At 33.8% G+C, this 17,529-nt stretch overlaps 1 protein-coding gene across 2 annotated transcripts; it reads left to right on the top strand.

The window, feature by feature from the left end:
- The first annotated feature begins 311 nt into the window (after positions 1-311).
- Positions 312-16,036, top strand: LOC132730606 (uncharacterized). Of its 2 annotated transcripts, XR_009625779.1 has the most exons (8): positions 312-489; positions 6,479-7,078; positions 8,120-8,220; positions 10,240-10,318; positions 10,808-10,929; positions 12,046-12,115; positions 14,481-14,551; positions 15,369-15,507. XR_009625779.1 is itself a non-coding variant. In XM_060716574.1 (7 exons), the coding sequence occupies exons 1-7, from the start codon at positions 394-396 to the stop codon at positions 15,501-15,503; spliced, it is 1,203 nt and encodes a 400-aa protein (XP_060572557.1). In that variant the 5' UTR covers positions 313-393; the 3' UTR covers positions 15,504-16,036. The 2 variants fall into 2 exon arrangements, 1 of the variants encoding a protein (XP_060572557.1); XM_060716574.1 differs by lacking the exon at positions 14,481-14,551 and having other exon boundaries at positions 313-489; positions 15,369-16,036.
- Positions 16,037-17,529: the final 1,493 nt, after the last annotated feature.

Here is a 17,529-nt window from a genome sequence, read left to right as displayed (position 1 = left end):
AACACTTTCCCAATTTACACAATATATAAGTTTGGGGGTATAATCCTGGCCACTCCTGGGACTTAAAATGTGTACCAGTGTGTCTTGGGGTGTCTTGGGGTAAATAGACCGATCCGGCCGTAGGTGATGGATGGATGCAAATTTCGACCTTTAGCTCTGAAAGATAAAATAATTTTCAATTAGTACAGACCTTTTAGATATTTATCCTCTCTTCTTATGAAATTCATAAATAATAAGTGAGCTTCAGATAATCGCGGACAAAATATAATTTAGATTTTTAGTCGACATAGACTATAATAACATTTTTGCGTATTCGTATAGGGTTTAGTCAGCTTCCATTTCCTGCGCACCGGCAATATTTATTTCTCTAAAATTTAATATAATTTCGCCGAAATGAGTAATAGCTGGTTATGTACGAGAACAAAAGTCCTGCAGATTTGTCAGATACGGAATTTAACAAATACCTCTTGGTTCCAGAATCGTAGCAATGTAATTATTCACATCGTAAATTATTCAATGCGTCTTATGTAACATGTTTTCGTGTGTGATGAAAAATTTGAAGGTCACAATGAATGTCTGTTGTTGTAATGTGAGAGAAAGTTAGACCAGCCATGTCCTAATTTCATGCATAATTTGTCGATTTAATATGAATTTTAGCTGTTTAAAATGCTGTCAAAGAGCTCGTTATTTATTGTAATGACCAAACACTTTTCCCATGGGAAATGAAACCTTCTCCCATGGGAAATCATGGAGGGACCAAAATTTTTTTTAAGCCATGAATCTTCATGGTCTTGTAGATTATCAGATGATTTAAGATTAACTGGAATGCTTTGGCTTTCAGCCATAAGATTTATTTTGTGGTCATGTGTTGTAGATGACCCCTTTACCTAGTCCAATAGATTAGACGTTACAGGCTTGTTATAGTTTTATGTTGGTCAAGCCTGACTTCTAATAGTTATTGCTCAAAAACGCGTAGCATTTTGAAAATTTAAAAAAATGTCTGTTGACTTGCCTTTCAAGCTTTATTCAAAAGCTTATCTTCTGTTCTTTCAAATGCATGGTCTATCATTAACAAAAACTTTCGAACAATGTACTTATCAATTAAAAATAAAATATACATATCAGTCTATTTCGCTCATCGGCCATACTGGTTAAGTAAAGCGTTTTACAGATTGATTCCAATTTTTTGAACGGAAAAATATATACGAACACACTGACGGTGCATGGGCAATTATTTCGTTGAAAAAATATTCCGTTAGAAACTTCTGGACTCATTTAAACGCTTGCATTTGAATTAGCCAATCAGATTTCGCGCACTGTATGGCGGCCATTTGTATATTGGCTGTACAAGGAATTTAATTAAATGAGAGGATTTAATCATGACTTTTCGGATGTGACAGTTCAATCATTTTGTTAAAAGGTATTTTTTTTTTAGTTTTGATCATAAATATGTCAAAATTAATGTGAATACACGCTGTTTTAATTGTTTAAATTCATTAGATCTAAATCGATGTCTAATGTCAATTTTTTTGCTACACGATTTTGCAAAGATCTGTTAAGACCTAACGTAATATGGAAAATGAAAAATGTAAAATATCAGATTAATGAATGATAAATATGAAATAGGTTACGTATAGGTCTTATAATTAGGACTACCCTTTACCCAGCAAACACAAGACGTCATACTGACATCAGATTTAAGTCAGGTTCTGACATCGGATGACGGTCGGAAAAACGGTTGGATTTGAAAGTTTTTTTGACGTAATAATCTGACGTCAGGTAGACATCAGAATCTAACCATTATTTAACCTTTTTCTGACCAAAATCTGACCTTTATCTAACCATTTACCGACCTCAATCTGACCATTTTCCGACCTCAATCTGACCATTTTCCGACCTAAATCTAACCATTTTCTGACCTCAATCTGACCATTTTCCGACCTAAATATTAACCCTTTCTGCCCTAAATCTGATCATTTTCTGACCTTCATTTTATCATTCCCCTAATCCTTTTTGTTTCACCACGTCATAAATATTTTCTGGCTAATCCTGATTTGATCTAATTTAATGTACCTCATTCTATTAAGTAACTTTCTCTCAAATGAAATGTATAACAGAAAACTAAAAGCAAAAATATGTTTCATGCTTTTTAGCTCGACTATTCGATAAGAATAAGTAGAGCTAGCCTATTGCAGTCACCCGAGCGTCGGCGTCGGCGTATCCACTTATGTTAAAGTTTTTGTAATAGTTCAAATATTTTCAAAGTCCATTGACATATGGCTTTGAAACTTTGCACACTTGTTCACCATCATGACCCCAACCTGTAGACAGGAGGAGGTAACTCTATCAAGCATTTTGACAGAATTATGCCCCTTTTTCGACTTAGAATTTACGTTAAAGTTTTTGTAATAGTTCAAATATTTTCAAAGTCCATTGACATATGGTTTTGAAACTTTGCACACTTGTTCACCATCATGACCCCAACCTGTAGACAGGAGGAGGTAACTCTATCAAGCATTTTGACAGAATTATGCCCCTTTTTTGACTTAGAATTTATGTTAAAGTTTTTGTAAAAGTTCAAATATTTTCAAAGTCCATTGACATATGGCTTTGAAACTTTGCACACTTGTTCACCATCATGACCCCAACCTGTAGACAGGAGGAGGTAACTCTATCAAGCATTTTGACAGAATTATGCCCCTTTTTCGACTTAGAATTTTCGTTAAAGTTTTTGTAATAGTTCAAATATTTTCAAAGTCCATTGACATATGGCTTTGAAACTTTGCACACTTGTTCACCATCATGACCCCAACCTGTAAACAGGAGGAGGAAACTGTATCAAGCATTTTTTTTACTATCAAGCACTAAGAATAGTTGAGCGTTGCTGTCCTACTGACAGCTCTTGTTTAATTTAAGATAAAAGTTGCAATTTTAAGCTGATAAGTGTAACTTCCGAATTCCGGAACTTCTGAAATCCGGAAACTTCTAAAAACCGAACAATTTTTTCGGTCCCGATTTTTTCCCTTCTATTTTCTTTTTATATAATACTTCTGAATTCCGGAACTTCTAATTTCTGAATTCCGGACAATATTTTCATAAAATTAGAGTCAAATCAATGCAATTTTACCTCCAAAAACCGGAAATATCCAAAGGTGTGAAATACATTGTAAACCCTGCAGGAAGATTTAATCTCCCTATCAATTGTTTACTAGTTAGCGGTGATCGTGTAATTTGACACGCGTTAAAATCACAAACTGTGAAATGGTATGTTTGAAGTGATGCGGTTAATTGAAGTAATTAACGGCGGTCAGTTAATTTGAAGTGTTTATTAGCGGATTAAATGACAATTAATTGGACAATGTATGCATCAAAAGTCTTTAGGGATTTTATTGCATTTGATGTAATAGTTTATTAACTAGCATCGGACGATATGTAAGTTTATGCAATAAACAACATTTCTACAAACTGATAAAAATTCAAAAGCATTTGCAAGTAAGATAAAAATGTATTCTTTTCATTCACATCTTTATCTTGATAAAAAGACTATTATATATGATATTACAGTAAAGGCCACTTCTTCCTTGACATTTATTGATATTAAGTGGCTTAGTCTTGTCCGCATTATCATAAACCTCTGAATTCCGGAAACCTCTGAAATCCGAACTTTTTGACAAGTCCCATGGGTGTTCGGTTTTCGGAAGTTACACTGTACATACAATTTTAGTAAATTCTGCAAGGTTAAATAATTTTCATAAATTAAACAAAATAAAACATAAAATAAGTTAATTACAAAACAAAAAATATTACAAAAACAATGACATAAATGAAACTAAGAAAACATGTACAAATATTAAAGAACAAAACAATGTATGCACATTTCTATCAAAGTTTGCCTTATCAAATAAAACAATGAAAATATTATAATTTTAAGAAAAGTTAAAAGATTCTGATAATAATGTTTCAAGCAATTAATGACAGATTTTCAGTACTTTAACTATATTTCTACAGCATTTCTAAAACATTTAGTGCCATTTTGCATATTTTGACCTCCTTTGATAATTGTCAGTAATGTATAAATTGCTGCCTTTTAGTTACTTCACAAAGTTATACTTTTAGATATCCATGAGAATTAGCACGAATTTTGAGGTGTGATGCTTTAAGATATGACCGTCTTTCAGCACCCCTCGTCTGTCCAGAGGATATGTAGCGTTTGAAGCGCCCAATAGCGTGTGTGACATCATTTTCACTGAAAAAAAAAGAAATTTATGAAACATGTAAAAATAACAAGCAAAAATGTTTTCATGGTTATCTTAACTTAATGAACAATTTTGCCAACTTTTTATAAGAGAGCTTTAACAAAAATTAAAAGTAAACATAAATACTCAACATTTAAAAAGCCGCTTTTAAACTCCAGTTTAGTATGGATTAAAGTATGTAATAGAATTTACAAAAATCTTACTTTCATATATTTCTTTTTACATATTCACGTGTTTCTGTCCCTCCGACCTTTGAGAGCATGTCCAACACTTTAACTACCTGAAAAGAAAATTATATTCTAACTTATGTATATATTCTACGTTTGAAATATAACAGTTATGCAAGTCTAAAATATTTCATAGTTTTAAATTAAAGATTTAATGGCGAAATGTCTGGAACAAAAACGTCTTGCGTTATTTGGGACGGAACGTTTTGGGTTATTTGGGACCGAAACGTCTTGGTCCGAAATGCTCGAAATCGTACAAATTCATTCTCAATTCTCAGATTTTAACTGACAAAAACATCATAGTTAAAGAAAAATATGAAAACTAAGCATTCTCTTTGGTAGTACTGAAAGGCATATTATAAACTCTTCACAAGCAGAGTTAAAACATGTCAATTTAAAAAGATTTATTATTAGACATTATAGCGAATTTGTGTGACATTTTACTTCAGCTGTTCAAATAATGATAATTAAATTTAAGAGTGCTTGCAATCATGCAATTATTTATCAAATACAAAGTAGAAATAAATCTAAATAAATTGAACTGACCTTTTTGTTCAAGAAAACCTATAATATTCACTTATCAATGCATCCCGATTCCTGACCGACAGCCAAAACGTAACGCCTACGAATTTGAATTTCCATCCACGTGACTTTAGATTCGAATTAAAGGTTAATTATGTTTTCTTTCCCTTTTCTGTCACTATGATTAAATGTAAAAGCACTACCACAAATGATAATATTACAACGTTAAATGATTGGAACTTGTAAACAGATCTGTAGCTATAAATAGATTTCATAACAATAACACATGTAACTTGCGTATATACAGCGCCACCTTTATGTTTTATTAGGTTGCAGCGCCGCGATCATGGTCTGTATTTATATAAGAACACTTCATTTGTAATCCAAATAACATTTGAAAAAAAGTTTAAATGATTACAACAGCGAATATAGGATTATTTTTTGTTATTTTTTTTACCTACCGTCAGGACACCTACCATAACCTGACGTTAGTACGACGTCAAAAAGAAACGTCTATTAGACATCGGTATTTTAACGTCAGATAAACGTCGTATTTTGGTCGCCGACGTCGTGACCAAAATCTAACATTAATCCGACGTTATTTTAACGTCATGTGTTTGCTGGGTAGGTTTTTTAGGTCAAAGGTTAAGTGAGCAGTGGCCTTGACCATTTATATCTTTAATTAATAGAGAAGGCTTTTGCTTATATGTAACTTCTAAAAGTTGGTGTTAATGTTGGTCAAAACTAGTAGATGAACCCTGAAGTCATATTCAGGTTTCGGGTCAATTATCAGGCTGCCTGGTCATATTGCCCGATCAAGGTTATAACATAAATACTTTTATTTCTTGAATAGCAAAGAAGATATTTCTTTTACACTAACTTTATTCATGAAACATGACACACAAATACACTGAAATTAAAAGGAAAATTGTGAAAGACCATTCGTGATTGTGAATGGGCCTGTTATTTCTTACCACTTTTATAAGGAAAAAAATCGCTGCAAGTCAGTAATGAGATTGGGAGGTCCTGTTTCAGCAAGAAAAACACATTAGTCACTTTCATCTCAACACGTTCCCAAAGTGTCAAACAATTTTATGATACATTTTGATAAACAAACTAATCACACTTGACCTTTCATTTTTTGGCCACTTATGTAATTTACGCGGCTCTTATTGATTTTTAAGTGTACTAGTTGGCAGATTTTTTTATCTTACGTTAGTGCCAGTAAAATCTGCCAACTAAGGATTTTATGCGCCAGAATTAATATTTTGTCGCATTTGGTGCCATTGGCAGGTGGCAGCTGGTGGCAGCTGCCATTGGCTCCAACTTTTCTGATTGGCGAATGGGTAGAAAACCCTGCTGTCAAGATATTATAATTTTAGTAGTAAACATTAAACATGTTATGACCATTACTTTTTGGGGCTTGATTTGCTTCGCAATATTCTTGGGTAACTATATGATTTTTTTTTTCAGACCTTATCTGTGGGTCTAGGAGGAAATGTGGCTAATGTGCAAGATCAAAGTTGTTTGATTAACTCGGATAACAGCTTATTCTCAGTGCAACATTTAAAATTTCATTACCCCTTTCTGGAGGGCAAAGGGCATAAACCTCAGTTGCAGTGTATAGAAGGAAACAGTGAGAAGCTAGTGGGACTAAATTCAGTCTCCAAATACGATGTATTCACATATTTGAGACCTTTTTATTCAAGGAACCAGGACTTGTTGAAATGCCTGGCTCGAGTTGTGGAACCAGCAAAATTTAATGACACAATTCACGTAACAGGAGCAGAAAATAGTTTGTCTCAAAGCACGCGGGAGATAAAGACACGCTTCAATTCAGATAACCATGCTCTTGAAAGCTTTGATGCATTCTCTGCAATAGAACATGAAGTGAACAAAGACTTTTCGAACAGTTTACATATGAGTTTACCACAGGGTACTGTAAAAGCTGAAGAAAAGGATACATACATGAACAGTTCAATGTCAAACAACAAGAATGATGACACAGAAGGTGATAGTAATAGGCCATCATTAGAACAGCTGGAAACTGTGAAAGAATACTATATTGAACAGGTAGGTTGCTTTACCATTTCTTCACTTCTTTTTTTAATTTTTCTCTTTTTCATATAGTTTGGCTTGATAGCATTTTTCCCAGTGGCACAAATGCCTGTTTTTAGGTGTGTTTTTTTTTTCAAAAGAGGTATGAAAAAAGGACAAAACAGTCCATTGATTGTTAAATTGTTTGTTTTCTAGGATTTTGGGAACATGACCCATACCCATGGAATCGGGAATTTCAACAATGTTTTGTTGAAAATTGGAATAAAATGCATGACTTAAATTTTGCAGTGATTAAATGAATGCAAAGAATCACTGTCTTGGATGACGTATTCAAACATTTATGCACCGTAGCAGTGAAGAAGCACTTATTTTAAAAGATTTTAGAATTTGCTTTTCAATTATTTTATTTTGTAACTTGGGAAAATAATGTACTATTTTCAATTGGGAATATGACAGAATATCGGCTATAGAATAAGCCCAAAAAAAAATCCCTGAATTTTCTTTTGTTGAAAACTTTTCATGTTTAGATTCAATGCTTTTTATTGGGTCGTTTTGGGTTGTTTGCCCATCAGCAAAAGTTTAAATTTTGGGCCCCTTTTTTTTCAAACTTTTTAAAAAAAGTTATAAACAGGGGAAATCTTGGTGTTTTGTTTCTTTTCATGATATGGTGCATTTTGTTAAGAAAAGGGGGCATTTTTTTTCCCTGAGAAATTTTTTTTGGGAAAATTATCCCCTTCTTTAACTTAAAATTTTTAAAACTAATGTGTAAAACCCCCCATGGGGTGTTTAAATTTTTTTTAAGATAAGAGAGAAACCCGGGATTTGAAAACATTTTTTAACTTTTTTTTTCTTTTTCTGAAAAAAAATTTAAACACCTTTGCTACCAGTAAAGGGTAGGCCCCCCCCTTCACACCCCATAAGTGCCCTGGACTTGAATAACTTCAAATTTTCTTCTCAGTACTCCTAAAATTGTCAATGGACAGTTTAAAAAATGTGAGCTGGACAAATCCATTTCAGAAATTCAACTGGTAAAGGATTAAATCTTTTCCGTTTCAGGTGCCTAAAATGCCGACACAGACTGAAAATTTCTCATCAGGGTTGCACCATCATGAGATTGTTTTTGAGAATAATTTCTTTAAGAAGCCTAAAGTGACAATGTAAGCTTTGTTTTTAGAATGTTTAAATATGTATATAGTCAGAAATAACTTCAAATAAGGTGAATGATGTGTTACATCATGGCATAGTGAACCTCTACCAAACTTGTTTCATTTCAATCATGGCATATGATTGAAAATTATATGACATTATGGCATATGAGTGAAAAATTTGTATCATAGATATTATGACTGTAAAAATATAAATTTGTGTCATATGGCATAATGGCTCTGTGAGTGAAAATTTATGTAATAGGGCATTATGACCGTTTTAGTGAAAATTTATGTCATAGGGTATTATGGCTCTGTGAGTGAAAATTAATGTCAGGGCATTATGGCTCTGTGAGTGAAAATTTATGTCATAGGGCATTAAGACCGTGTGAGTGTAAATTTGCGTCATAGGGCATTATGACCGTGTGAGTGAAAATCTGTGTCAAAGGGCATTATGGCCGTGTGAATGAAAATTTATGTCATAGGACATTAAGACCGTGTGAGTGTCAATTTGCGTCATAGGGCATTATGACCGTGTGAGTGAAAATTTGTGTCAAAGGGCATTATGGCCGTGTGAATGAAAATTTATGTCATAGAGCATTATGGCGTGTGAGTGAAAATTTATGCCATAAGGCATTGTGGCTCTGTGAGTGAAAATTTATGTTATCTATATAGGGCATTATGGAGTGTGAGTGAAAATTTATGCCCTAGGGCATTATGACTGTGTGAATAAAAATTTGTCATAGGGCATTATGACTGTGTGAATGAAAATTTACGTCATTGGGCATTATGATCGTGTGAATGAAAATTTATGTCAAAGAGCATTATGGCCGTGTGAGTGAAAAATTAAGTCATAGGGCATTATGGCCTGTGAGTGAAAATTTGTGCCAAAGGGCATTATGACTGTGTGAATAAAAATTTGTGCCATAGGGCATTATGACCGTGTGAATGAAAATTTATGTCATAGGGCATTATGACTGTGTGAATAAAAATTTATGTCATAGGGCATTATGACCGTGTGAATGAAAATTTATGTCATAGGACATTATGGCGTGTGAGTGAAAATTTATGTTATCTATATAGGGCATTATGGTGTGTGAGTGAAAATTTATGTCATAGGGCATTATGACTGTGTGAATAAAAATTTATGTCATAGGGCATTATGACTCTGTGAATGAAAATTTATGTCATAGGGCTGTATGACCGTGTTGGTGAAATTTATGTCATTAGGGCATTAAGACCGTGTTAGTGAAAATTTATGTCATAGGGCATTTTGGCTCTCTAAGTTAAAAATTTGTATCATATAGCATTATGGCCATGTGAGTGAAAATTTGTGTCATATGGGAGGGAACATTCATTCAAGAAGTTTATTTTTATATTACTTCACATGATGCTGTTTGTTTGTAATATAAATTTAGGGAGAGAGGCTTTGTAAATTATTTATTTTTTATGGATGTACAGTAACCTCCACAGTTGGGACCTCGGCAACAACATATTTATAAGCTGTATATTGTTATAAGTAATAGAAAGAGCACCGAAACACGAGGTTATCTGATTTGTACGAGGGGGTATTAATCAGATTACCGAGTGTTTTGGTGTTCTTTCTCTTTTGTATCATAGTCAAACATAAAAACACGTTCCCTGTTGTCACAATATGAAACCCCGGCAAAAATGAACCAATGAACGAACATCTGAATATGATATTTCTGTCGCTTTCCCTTTCTCTGCCGTCACAATATGTAAACCCCAGCAAAAATGAGCCAATCAATGGGCATGCTCTGGAGTGCGGGTAACTAATACCCGCACTCCAGTTAACGCACTGTGCATGTATATGTATACGATTTAACCCTGACACATTTTCAACAGAAAGGTCCCCAAACTATGATACAAGCTATAGATATTGTTATAAGTGGAGTTTACTGTAACATAGGCATATAGTCGATTGAGATATTTAAACTGTTAAAAATGTTAGTTTCACTATATATCTGTCAGATTCTTTACAAACATAATTTTTTTCTCTACATTTTACAGGGGTTTAGCCAAATATTCACTACAGTTGACATATATGAAATGTGTTGCAGCTATCATGTTTCCCAGAGTAGAGTTGGAGGTAAGCCCTTTAAGATTTATCTTTATCTTAATATAATTTTGTAGGGGACTTGTCTAATAACCTTATAAATGTAAAAGATTTTCCCTAAAAAAGGTGAATGGTTATGTCCAGATAGAGTTCGTGGCCAAGTGGTTAAGGTCGTTGACTTCAAACCACTGTGAACTCGAATCCCGACAGGAACTTTGGATTCTTTCATGTGAGGAAGCTACCCAGCTAGCTTACGGAACATCGGTGCTTCTACTCAGGTGCCCATTCGTGCCTGAAAAAATGCACAGAGGGGCACCTGAGGTCTTACTCCCTCAGTAAAGCTGGAAAGTCGCCAAATGACCTATACTGTGTCGATGTGACGTAAAACCCAAGTAAAAAAAAAAAAAGTGTATGAATCCTGTTAAGTTTGATTATCTTGTAATATTTTTTGGTTCATCTGGAGGCATGCAGCTGTAAGGTTTTTATGATATGATTTTTATTTCATTTTTTTTTCTCTTTCAGATTCAGAGTATTTTATCGAATTATGAAGAAGGTTGTGTAAAAATGCATTGGAGAATGTATATGTTTACAACACTTGACTTTTTCAAATATTGGATACCATTTGTGAAGGAGGGCGAAAAAAAGTAAGTAATTTCTAAATTCTTGTCAGTTTTTTTCTGTTCTGGTTTTAATTCTTAATTTGCTGAATTTAATTTTACAAAATGAATTTTCACTGTGTTGAATATGGAACAGTACCTGCAAATTAATTTTAATATCAAAGTAAGAATTTGAGATACAGTAGTAAGGTGGCGGGTCGGACTGCCCAGATGATCTGTCTGGCCTGACTTGTTGGTGGTGGCAAAGGTTATACACTGTCGGTTTTCAGCAGGTTAAGGTGGTAAAGAGTCTGTGGATAACTGCCTTCTACCCAGGGAATGTGGGGTCCAGGTGGCAGACTTGAATGTAGTTAATAAGAACATGTTCAATAATCAACCTTTAATGAGAATGTGTTTAAAAAGAAAAATAGTTTTGATGGGCTTTCATTTGAAGATATCCATTAAAATACTCATAAGTACATAATGATAATACTTGTAGTTCATTGATTTTTTTCCCCCAACAAACTGTATTAAAATTTGCTGACGTTCATCACCCATTGTGAATTGAAAAATTAATTAAAAGTCTTGCAGTATTTGTATTTATAAATGGTCATTAAGCTTTGGAATATATTATATTTGTATTTTACGTTATTTATTTCACACCTGTTACCAATGAACTTTCAGCGTTTGCACCATGTGATCTTCTAATAAAAATCTAAATCTGATCCATCTTTATCAATTTTGGCCTTATTTTCATTTTATAAGGTTAAAAAAAAAAATCCTCATCAAATTGTTTTGTACTCCATCTAGCTTCCGAGTCCAAAACATCAATATCAAATCCATATTGTATTTGAAGTAACAAAGTTCTGACATAATGTTTAAAAAAATTGCTAGTGTGAAATAAAGAAGTTGTTAAACATTTTTAAGTACAAAACTGATTCTTTTATAGGACAAGCCGACAAGGTGCTATCCAAGTCCGATTTAGGTTTTGCACTTGTGTACTCATTTTATAAAATTCAGTATTGTACTCTATTTTTACCTCACATGTTTTTCAATTCAAGCCAACAATTTTTTCTTTTTTATGAAAATGCACATTTAGTGGCCCTGTTTTTGGTTGTTGTGAATTTCCTTACTCACAAAATGCTTTCTTCTATTTGTTTACAGAAGTATAGATGCTATATCAACATTTTATCTGAACAAAGATGGGCTGATAACCTTACACAGGCTTGACAGGGTAATCATTTTTAGCTTGTCCAAGCACTTCTCTTTTGTGAGCTTTAAGAATCTTTCATTGTCTTGTCGTCAATCCATCATCCACAATTGTTTCAAATGACATGTTCTCTGTAACTACCAAACTTGCCTGTAATGTTCCTTGCATCTTGCTCTACCCAAAATTGTTCAAATGGTTACACTTCATTGCACTTAAGGGTGACAGACCTAAAAATAGAGTGCCAACTATAAATCTATTCTTCTGCAAAACTGTAAGGTCTGAGGTTCAGATATTTGTTAAGTTGCTGCTTGCATCTCCTAGAATGTGTGCTAAAAATGTTTGGTTTTGTATTAAGTTCAAATCTTTTTATATACGCCCGTTTGAAAAACGGGACGTATTATGGAACGCCCCTGGCGGGCGGGCGGGCGGGCGGGCGGGCGGGCGGCGTCCAATTTTGTCCGGAGCATATCTCCTACATGTATGGAGGGATTTTAATGAAACTTCATATAAATGTTCACCACTATGAGGAGCAGTGTCGCGCACATGAACCAGGTCTCTAGGTCAAAGGTCAAGGTCACACTTAGAGGTCATTGAAAAATGCTTGTCCGGAGCAAAACTTCCACATGTATAGAGGGATTTCAATATTACTTGGCACAAATGTTCACCATTGTGAGGCGGAGTGTCGCGTGCAAGATTCAGGTCCTTGCGGCCAAGGTCAAGGTCACACATAGAGGTCAAAGTTCAGATAAAAATATGAAGATGTGTATATGGACCATTTAGTCATCATTAATTGAGGGATTGTAACACAAATGGTCATTATCAAGACTATGGCTGTGATACATATAATTTAGGTCAATATATACAAGGTCAAGGTCACTAAAGATGATGAAATATCCAGATTTTGTAAATAGAATTTAATCAAGGGAGACAACAAAGTTATTACTTTGTTCATAAATGACTTACACAATTACTCCCCTTGATCTAAAAATAGAATTTAATCAAAGGGCATGAAATAATCCTCTTTCTTGGACTTGAGTATGTTGTAAAGAATGTAACATTTATTTACACATGTTTCATTCATTGGTCAAGATTCTTAACTGTGATAACTATGGTGTTCTGTAGACTTGGTATTTGTTCATAAAGATCATACAGTAATTACCTTATCAAATGTAAATACTTTCTCATAGAAATTTAATTATATTTTAATTTTCAAGTAAATATCAGTTCAGCTCATTCAAAGATTAAGAATTGTAATGAAATGTATTTCCCTAGAATAAAATCTTAAATCAGAATTTTTTAGTTATTAAATTACATGTACTTTTTATACGCCCGTTTAATAAAAGATAAATATATGAAGATGTGTATAGGGACGATTTAATCATCATTTATTGAGGGATTGTAACACAAATGGTCATTATAATGACTACGGCTGTGACACATGTACTTTCGGTCAATATATGCAAGGTCAAGGTCACTAAAGATGGTGAAATATCCAGATTTTGTCTGGAGCATATCTCATACATGTATGGAAGAATTTTTATAATACTTTATGGAAATGTTCACCACCATGATATGTATTGCTCCATGCATGATCCAGGTCTCCAGGTCAAAGGTCAAGGTCACACTTAGAGCTCATTGAAAAACGCTTGTCCGGAGCAAAACTTCTACATTCATAGGGGGTTTTCAATATAACTTGGCACAAATGTTCACCATTGTGAGGCTGAGTGTCGCATGCAAAATTCAGATCCCTGCGACCAAAGTCAAGGTTACACTTAGAGGTCAAAGTTCAGATAAAAATTTGAAGATGGTTATAGGGACCATTGAGTCATCATTTATTGATGGATTGTAGCACAAATGGTAACTATCATGACTACAGGTGTTACACATTTAATTTAGGTTAATATTTGCAAGGTCAAGGTCACTGGAGATGATTAAATATCCAGATGTTGTCCGGAGCATATTTTCTACATGCATGGAGGAATTTTAATGTTACTTTTATAGAATTGTTCACCACCATGAGACGTAGTGCCTTGCACATAAACCAAGTCTCTAGGTCAAAGGTGAAGGTCACAGTTAGAGCTCATAGAAAAACACTTGTCTGGAGCAAAACTTCTACATGCATAGAGGGATTTCAATATAATTTGGCACAAATGTTCATCATTGTGAGGCTGAGTGCCGTGCATAAAATTCAGGTCCCTGCAACCAAGGTCAAGGTCACACATTCTGTGCATATCTTCCCTATTGATTTGTTTTAAGGTTCATTTAACAACACAGTGCCAAGAATAAAAACTTGCTTGCTAGATAACACTTATCCATAATGCCCCCATCTCCATCTAAAGCTTTTTTGTAAACGGGCGTATTTTGTGACTATGGCACCCTTGTTTAATAGAGCATATCACTGATGTGAAGGTCAAGGTTTGAACCCTGATTGTTGCTAGAAGTTACCTGGCATGGCACTTGGTAGGTTACAGGGATTGTTCTAGGAGGGGTACAGATTTATATCGTAATTAGTATAATGAGATAAATGTGTCTATATATATGTATTAAGTTTTATAATGCCAACCCACTGTTTTCCAGTGAACACCATTCTCTAGATAGGGCTTGATTTCCTAGAACTTTACTCAACAGATAACACTTCATTACATTTTGAGATGTGTAAGTGACAGAATGCGGTACAAATATAAATATTATTGAACATGTTAAACCATTAAGACTTCTGGAGGCAACTGTTTTTACCTACCCCTTACCCCTGAGCAGGGTCTGCACTGTTAGCCATTCAGTCAGTATATAGATGTGTTATGAATTATTCCCAAATGAAAGGTTTTGTAGAAATTTGGTTTTGCCGAAATTAAAAATGGGAAAGGGGAAAGTCCATTTAAGATAAAGACAGTGATGATGATAATTTAGTGGTGATGAAAAATTTGTGAAGATCATGGAATGAGGCAAACGAAAAGGGAGGTAATCCATATGGTCCTCTGATTTATTTATATGTTGTGAATTCACTTAAATTAAGTGGCATAAATTTCATGGTTTTGTCAGAAAGGATATTTTTGTGAATTCTTTAATTTATGGATTGTTCGGATTCTTTAATTTATGGATTGTACATGCATAAAAGTAAAATGCAAATTACATTGTATGTTATTAAAACTCTTACAACAGACAAAATAAAAATTCATTAAAAATTCATTGGATCTTAAATTCGGGGATTGACCACAGAAATTAGTGCCCCACAAATAATTATGATTTTGCTGTATTCTTTATAAATTTTTATTTTCAGAGACTTCCAATATCAAAACCAAACAAAAATCCTGTAGCAAAGATGGCAGGTAAAACAGCGCAAATGTTGGGCTTGGCCCCAAAGTCCAGCTGTAAAGAATCCTCTAAAGAACATTCTAATCTGAGAACAGGTTAATGGTTCTCTGTTGTGATAAATACTACATAGGTTTTATAGAATAATAACGGAATACTGGTGAACCAGTCTCACAAGAGAAGAGGTCATGTGATCAGTAATAGCCAATAGGATCATTCTTTGTGCTCTGGGCTGGTTTTTTTCAGAGAGAAACATTAATCTTGTTTGTTTCAAGATGGCGTGACGGGTGTTTTCTATAAAAAGTGTAATACATAAAGGGTTCTTTTTTTTATAAAAGCAGTTTTGAAAACTGGCAACAAAAAGACTATAATAAACCATGTGTGCAGACTTAAAATTGTGTTGAATAGGAAAAATAAAGAATTTTAATTGGAATGTATTTATATAGGATTATCATCATATATTATCATGTTAATATTATAATGAGTGTGATTAATGTTTTCAACTTTTTTTTAATGACTTCTAGTTTAAGAATTATGCATAGAATGTCGCTGAAATCCTGTCATATTCTGTTATTGTTATATCCTGTTGCTGAAATACTGTTGTGTAATGTATCAAGTATAAGACAGATTTATGCATGTTTAACAGGGCTGCCGATTTTCCACGGATCCGCAGAAATCCGCGGATTTCGTGAGCTCCTGGGTCATTTTTGAGATCGATGTAAATTCGACAAAGACAATAAATTCATTTGTCATATTTTATACAGTACCTAAAAACCGGCACGCTTCGGCTTTTATCGTTACGCTAGCCGCCTATGGTACGTCTGTAAGCGCTTTTCTCATTGGTCATATCGAGTCTTTTCCAGCATTCTATTTTAGAATAACCAAACAAATTACAGTTTACATTGTCGCTCTTGTATTTTGTCAAAATGTCGGATATTTGTCAAATTTAGAGTCCAGGAAATTGATTTTAGGGCATACCAAATTGGCCCCCTTGACCCCCGCCGTATTTTCCGCTGATTTTGCAATTTGCTGTTGGCAGCCCTGATGTTAGAAACTTAATTTATAAAACTGCACTAATGTAACTTAGATCCTCATTGGATAATCTAGATGTTTGTATTTTATTTAAACACTACTGCTACAATTTTATGGATAAATTTTCATTTGTACTAAGCCTTGATAACTTAAGACTGGTTATATGGCCATTTTTTTTTAATGCTCCACATTTAATAAACTCAGGCCCCGCGTTCATTAAGGAAAGATCACGAGCAAGTGATCCTGATTTTATTTTCATTATTTTGTGTTACTAAAATTAATCGTGTTTTGCTAGAATTAAATGGTAAATATTCAAAATGTAAAAAACTGCTGATTTGAAAAGAAATCAAACTGATTTTGAGATAAAATCAACAAATAAAACAAATTTACAAAACTATTCAGATCAAAATGAGGATCAGGATCAATATTTGGACCAACTGTAAAATGCCTTGCTCTTGTAAAAATAACAAAAAAATTTATTCTAAAATTTCATAAACTTACTATTGCAAGTCCAATTTTACCAGTTTTATCAAATAATATTAGGTATTTAATCTACGAGGCTAATAGAGGTTTTAAATTTGATCTTGATCCTTAAATCTTTGTGAACACGGGGCCAATTTTCATTGCAATAGTCAATAGTGTAACATTTATATAAACTTTATACACGATTGCCGTTTATTTATGAAGTAATTCCATTTTTTTTCTCGAACAAAGATGGAAGTTTGCTATATTCTTAAATCGCTATAAAGATTCTTGACAGGTTATATTGTTGTATATAAATAAGTTGTTATGCCCCCACAAAGTGGGAGCATATAGCGTTGCACTTGTCCGTCCATCTAAACGTCTGTCTGTACATCCCGAAATCTTGTGAACGCAACTCCTCTTAAACCGGATGGCAGATTTTGCTTAAACTTCCAGGGATGAACAACCTTAATGTGTAGATGGTAGTTAAGGAATGAATTTTCGCTGCGACCAAATTTTACAGAATTATGGCCCTTTGTTGATTTTTTCACTTTATGCTATGTAGAAATTTTGTGAACGCAACTCCTCTTAAACCGGATGACAGATTTTGCTTAAACTTCCAGGGATGAACAACC

This window comes from Ruditapes philippinarum, unplaced genomic scaffold (assembly GCF_026571515.1).
Source record: "Ruditapes philippinarum isolate M1 unplaced genomic scaffold, ASM2657151v2 ctg4438_1_1_1_1, whole genome shotgun sequence".
In the NCBI taxonomy this organism is placed as follows: domain Eukaryota; kingdom Metazoa; phylum Mollusca; class Bivalvia; order Venerida; family Veneridae; genus Ruditapes; species Ruditapes philippinarum.
The sequence above is the reverse complement of the archived record's forward strand: the minus strand, read 5'-3'. Positions and strand labels throughout refer to the sequence as shown.

Coding starts and splice junctions, on each gene's coding strand:
- LOC132730606 (XM_060716574.1), top strand. CDS start 394: ATGAGTAATAGCTGGTTATGTACGAGAACAAAAGTCCTGCAGATTTGT. Junction 490..6,478: donor GGTTCCAGAATCGTAGCAAT/GTAATTATTCAC, acceptor TTTTTTTTTCAG/ACCTTATCTGTGGGTCTAGG. Junction 10,930..12,045: donor GTGAAGGAGGGCGAAAAAAA/GTAAGTAATTTC, acceptor ATTTGTTTACAG/AAGTATAGATGCTATATCAA.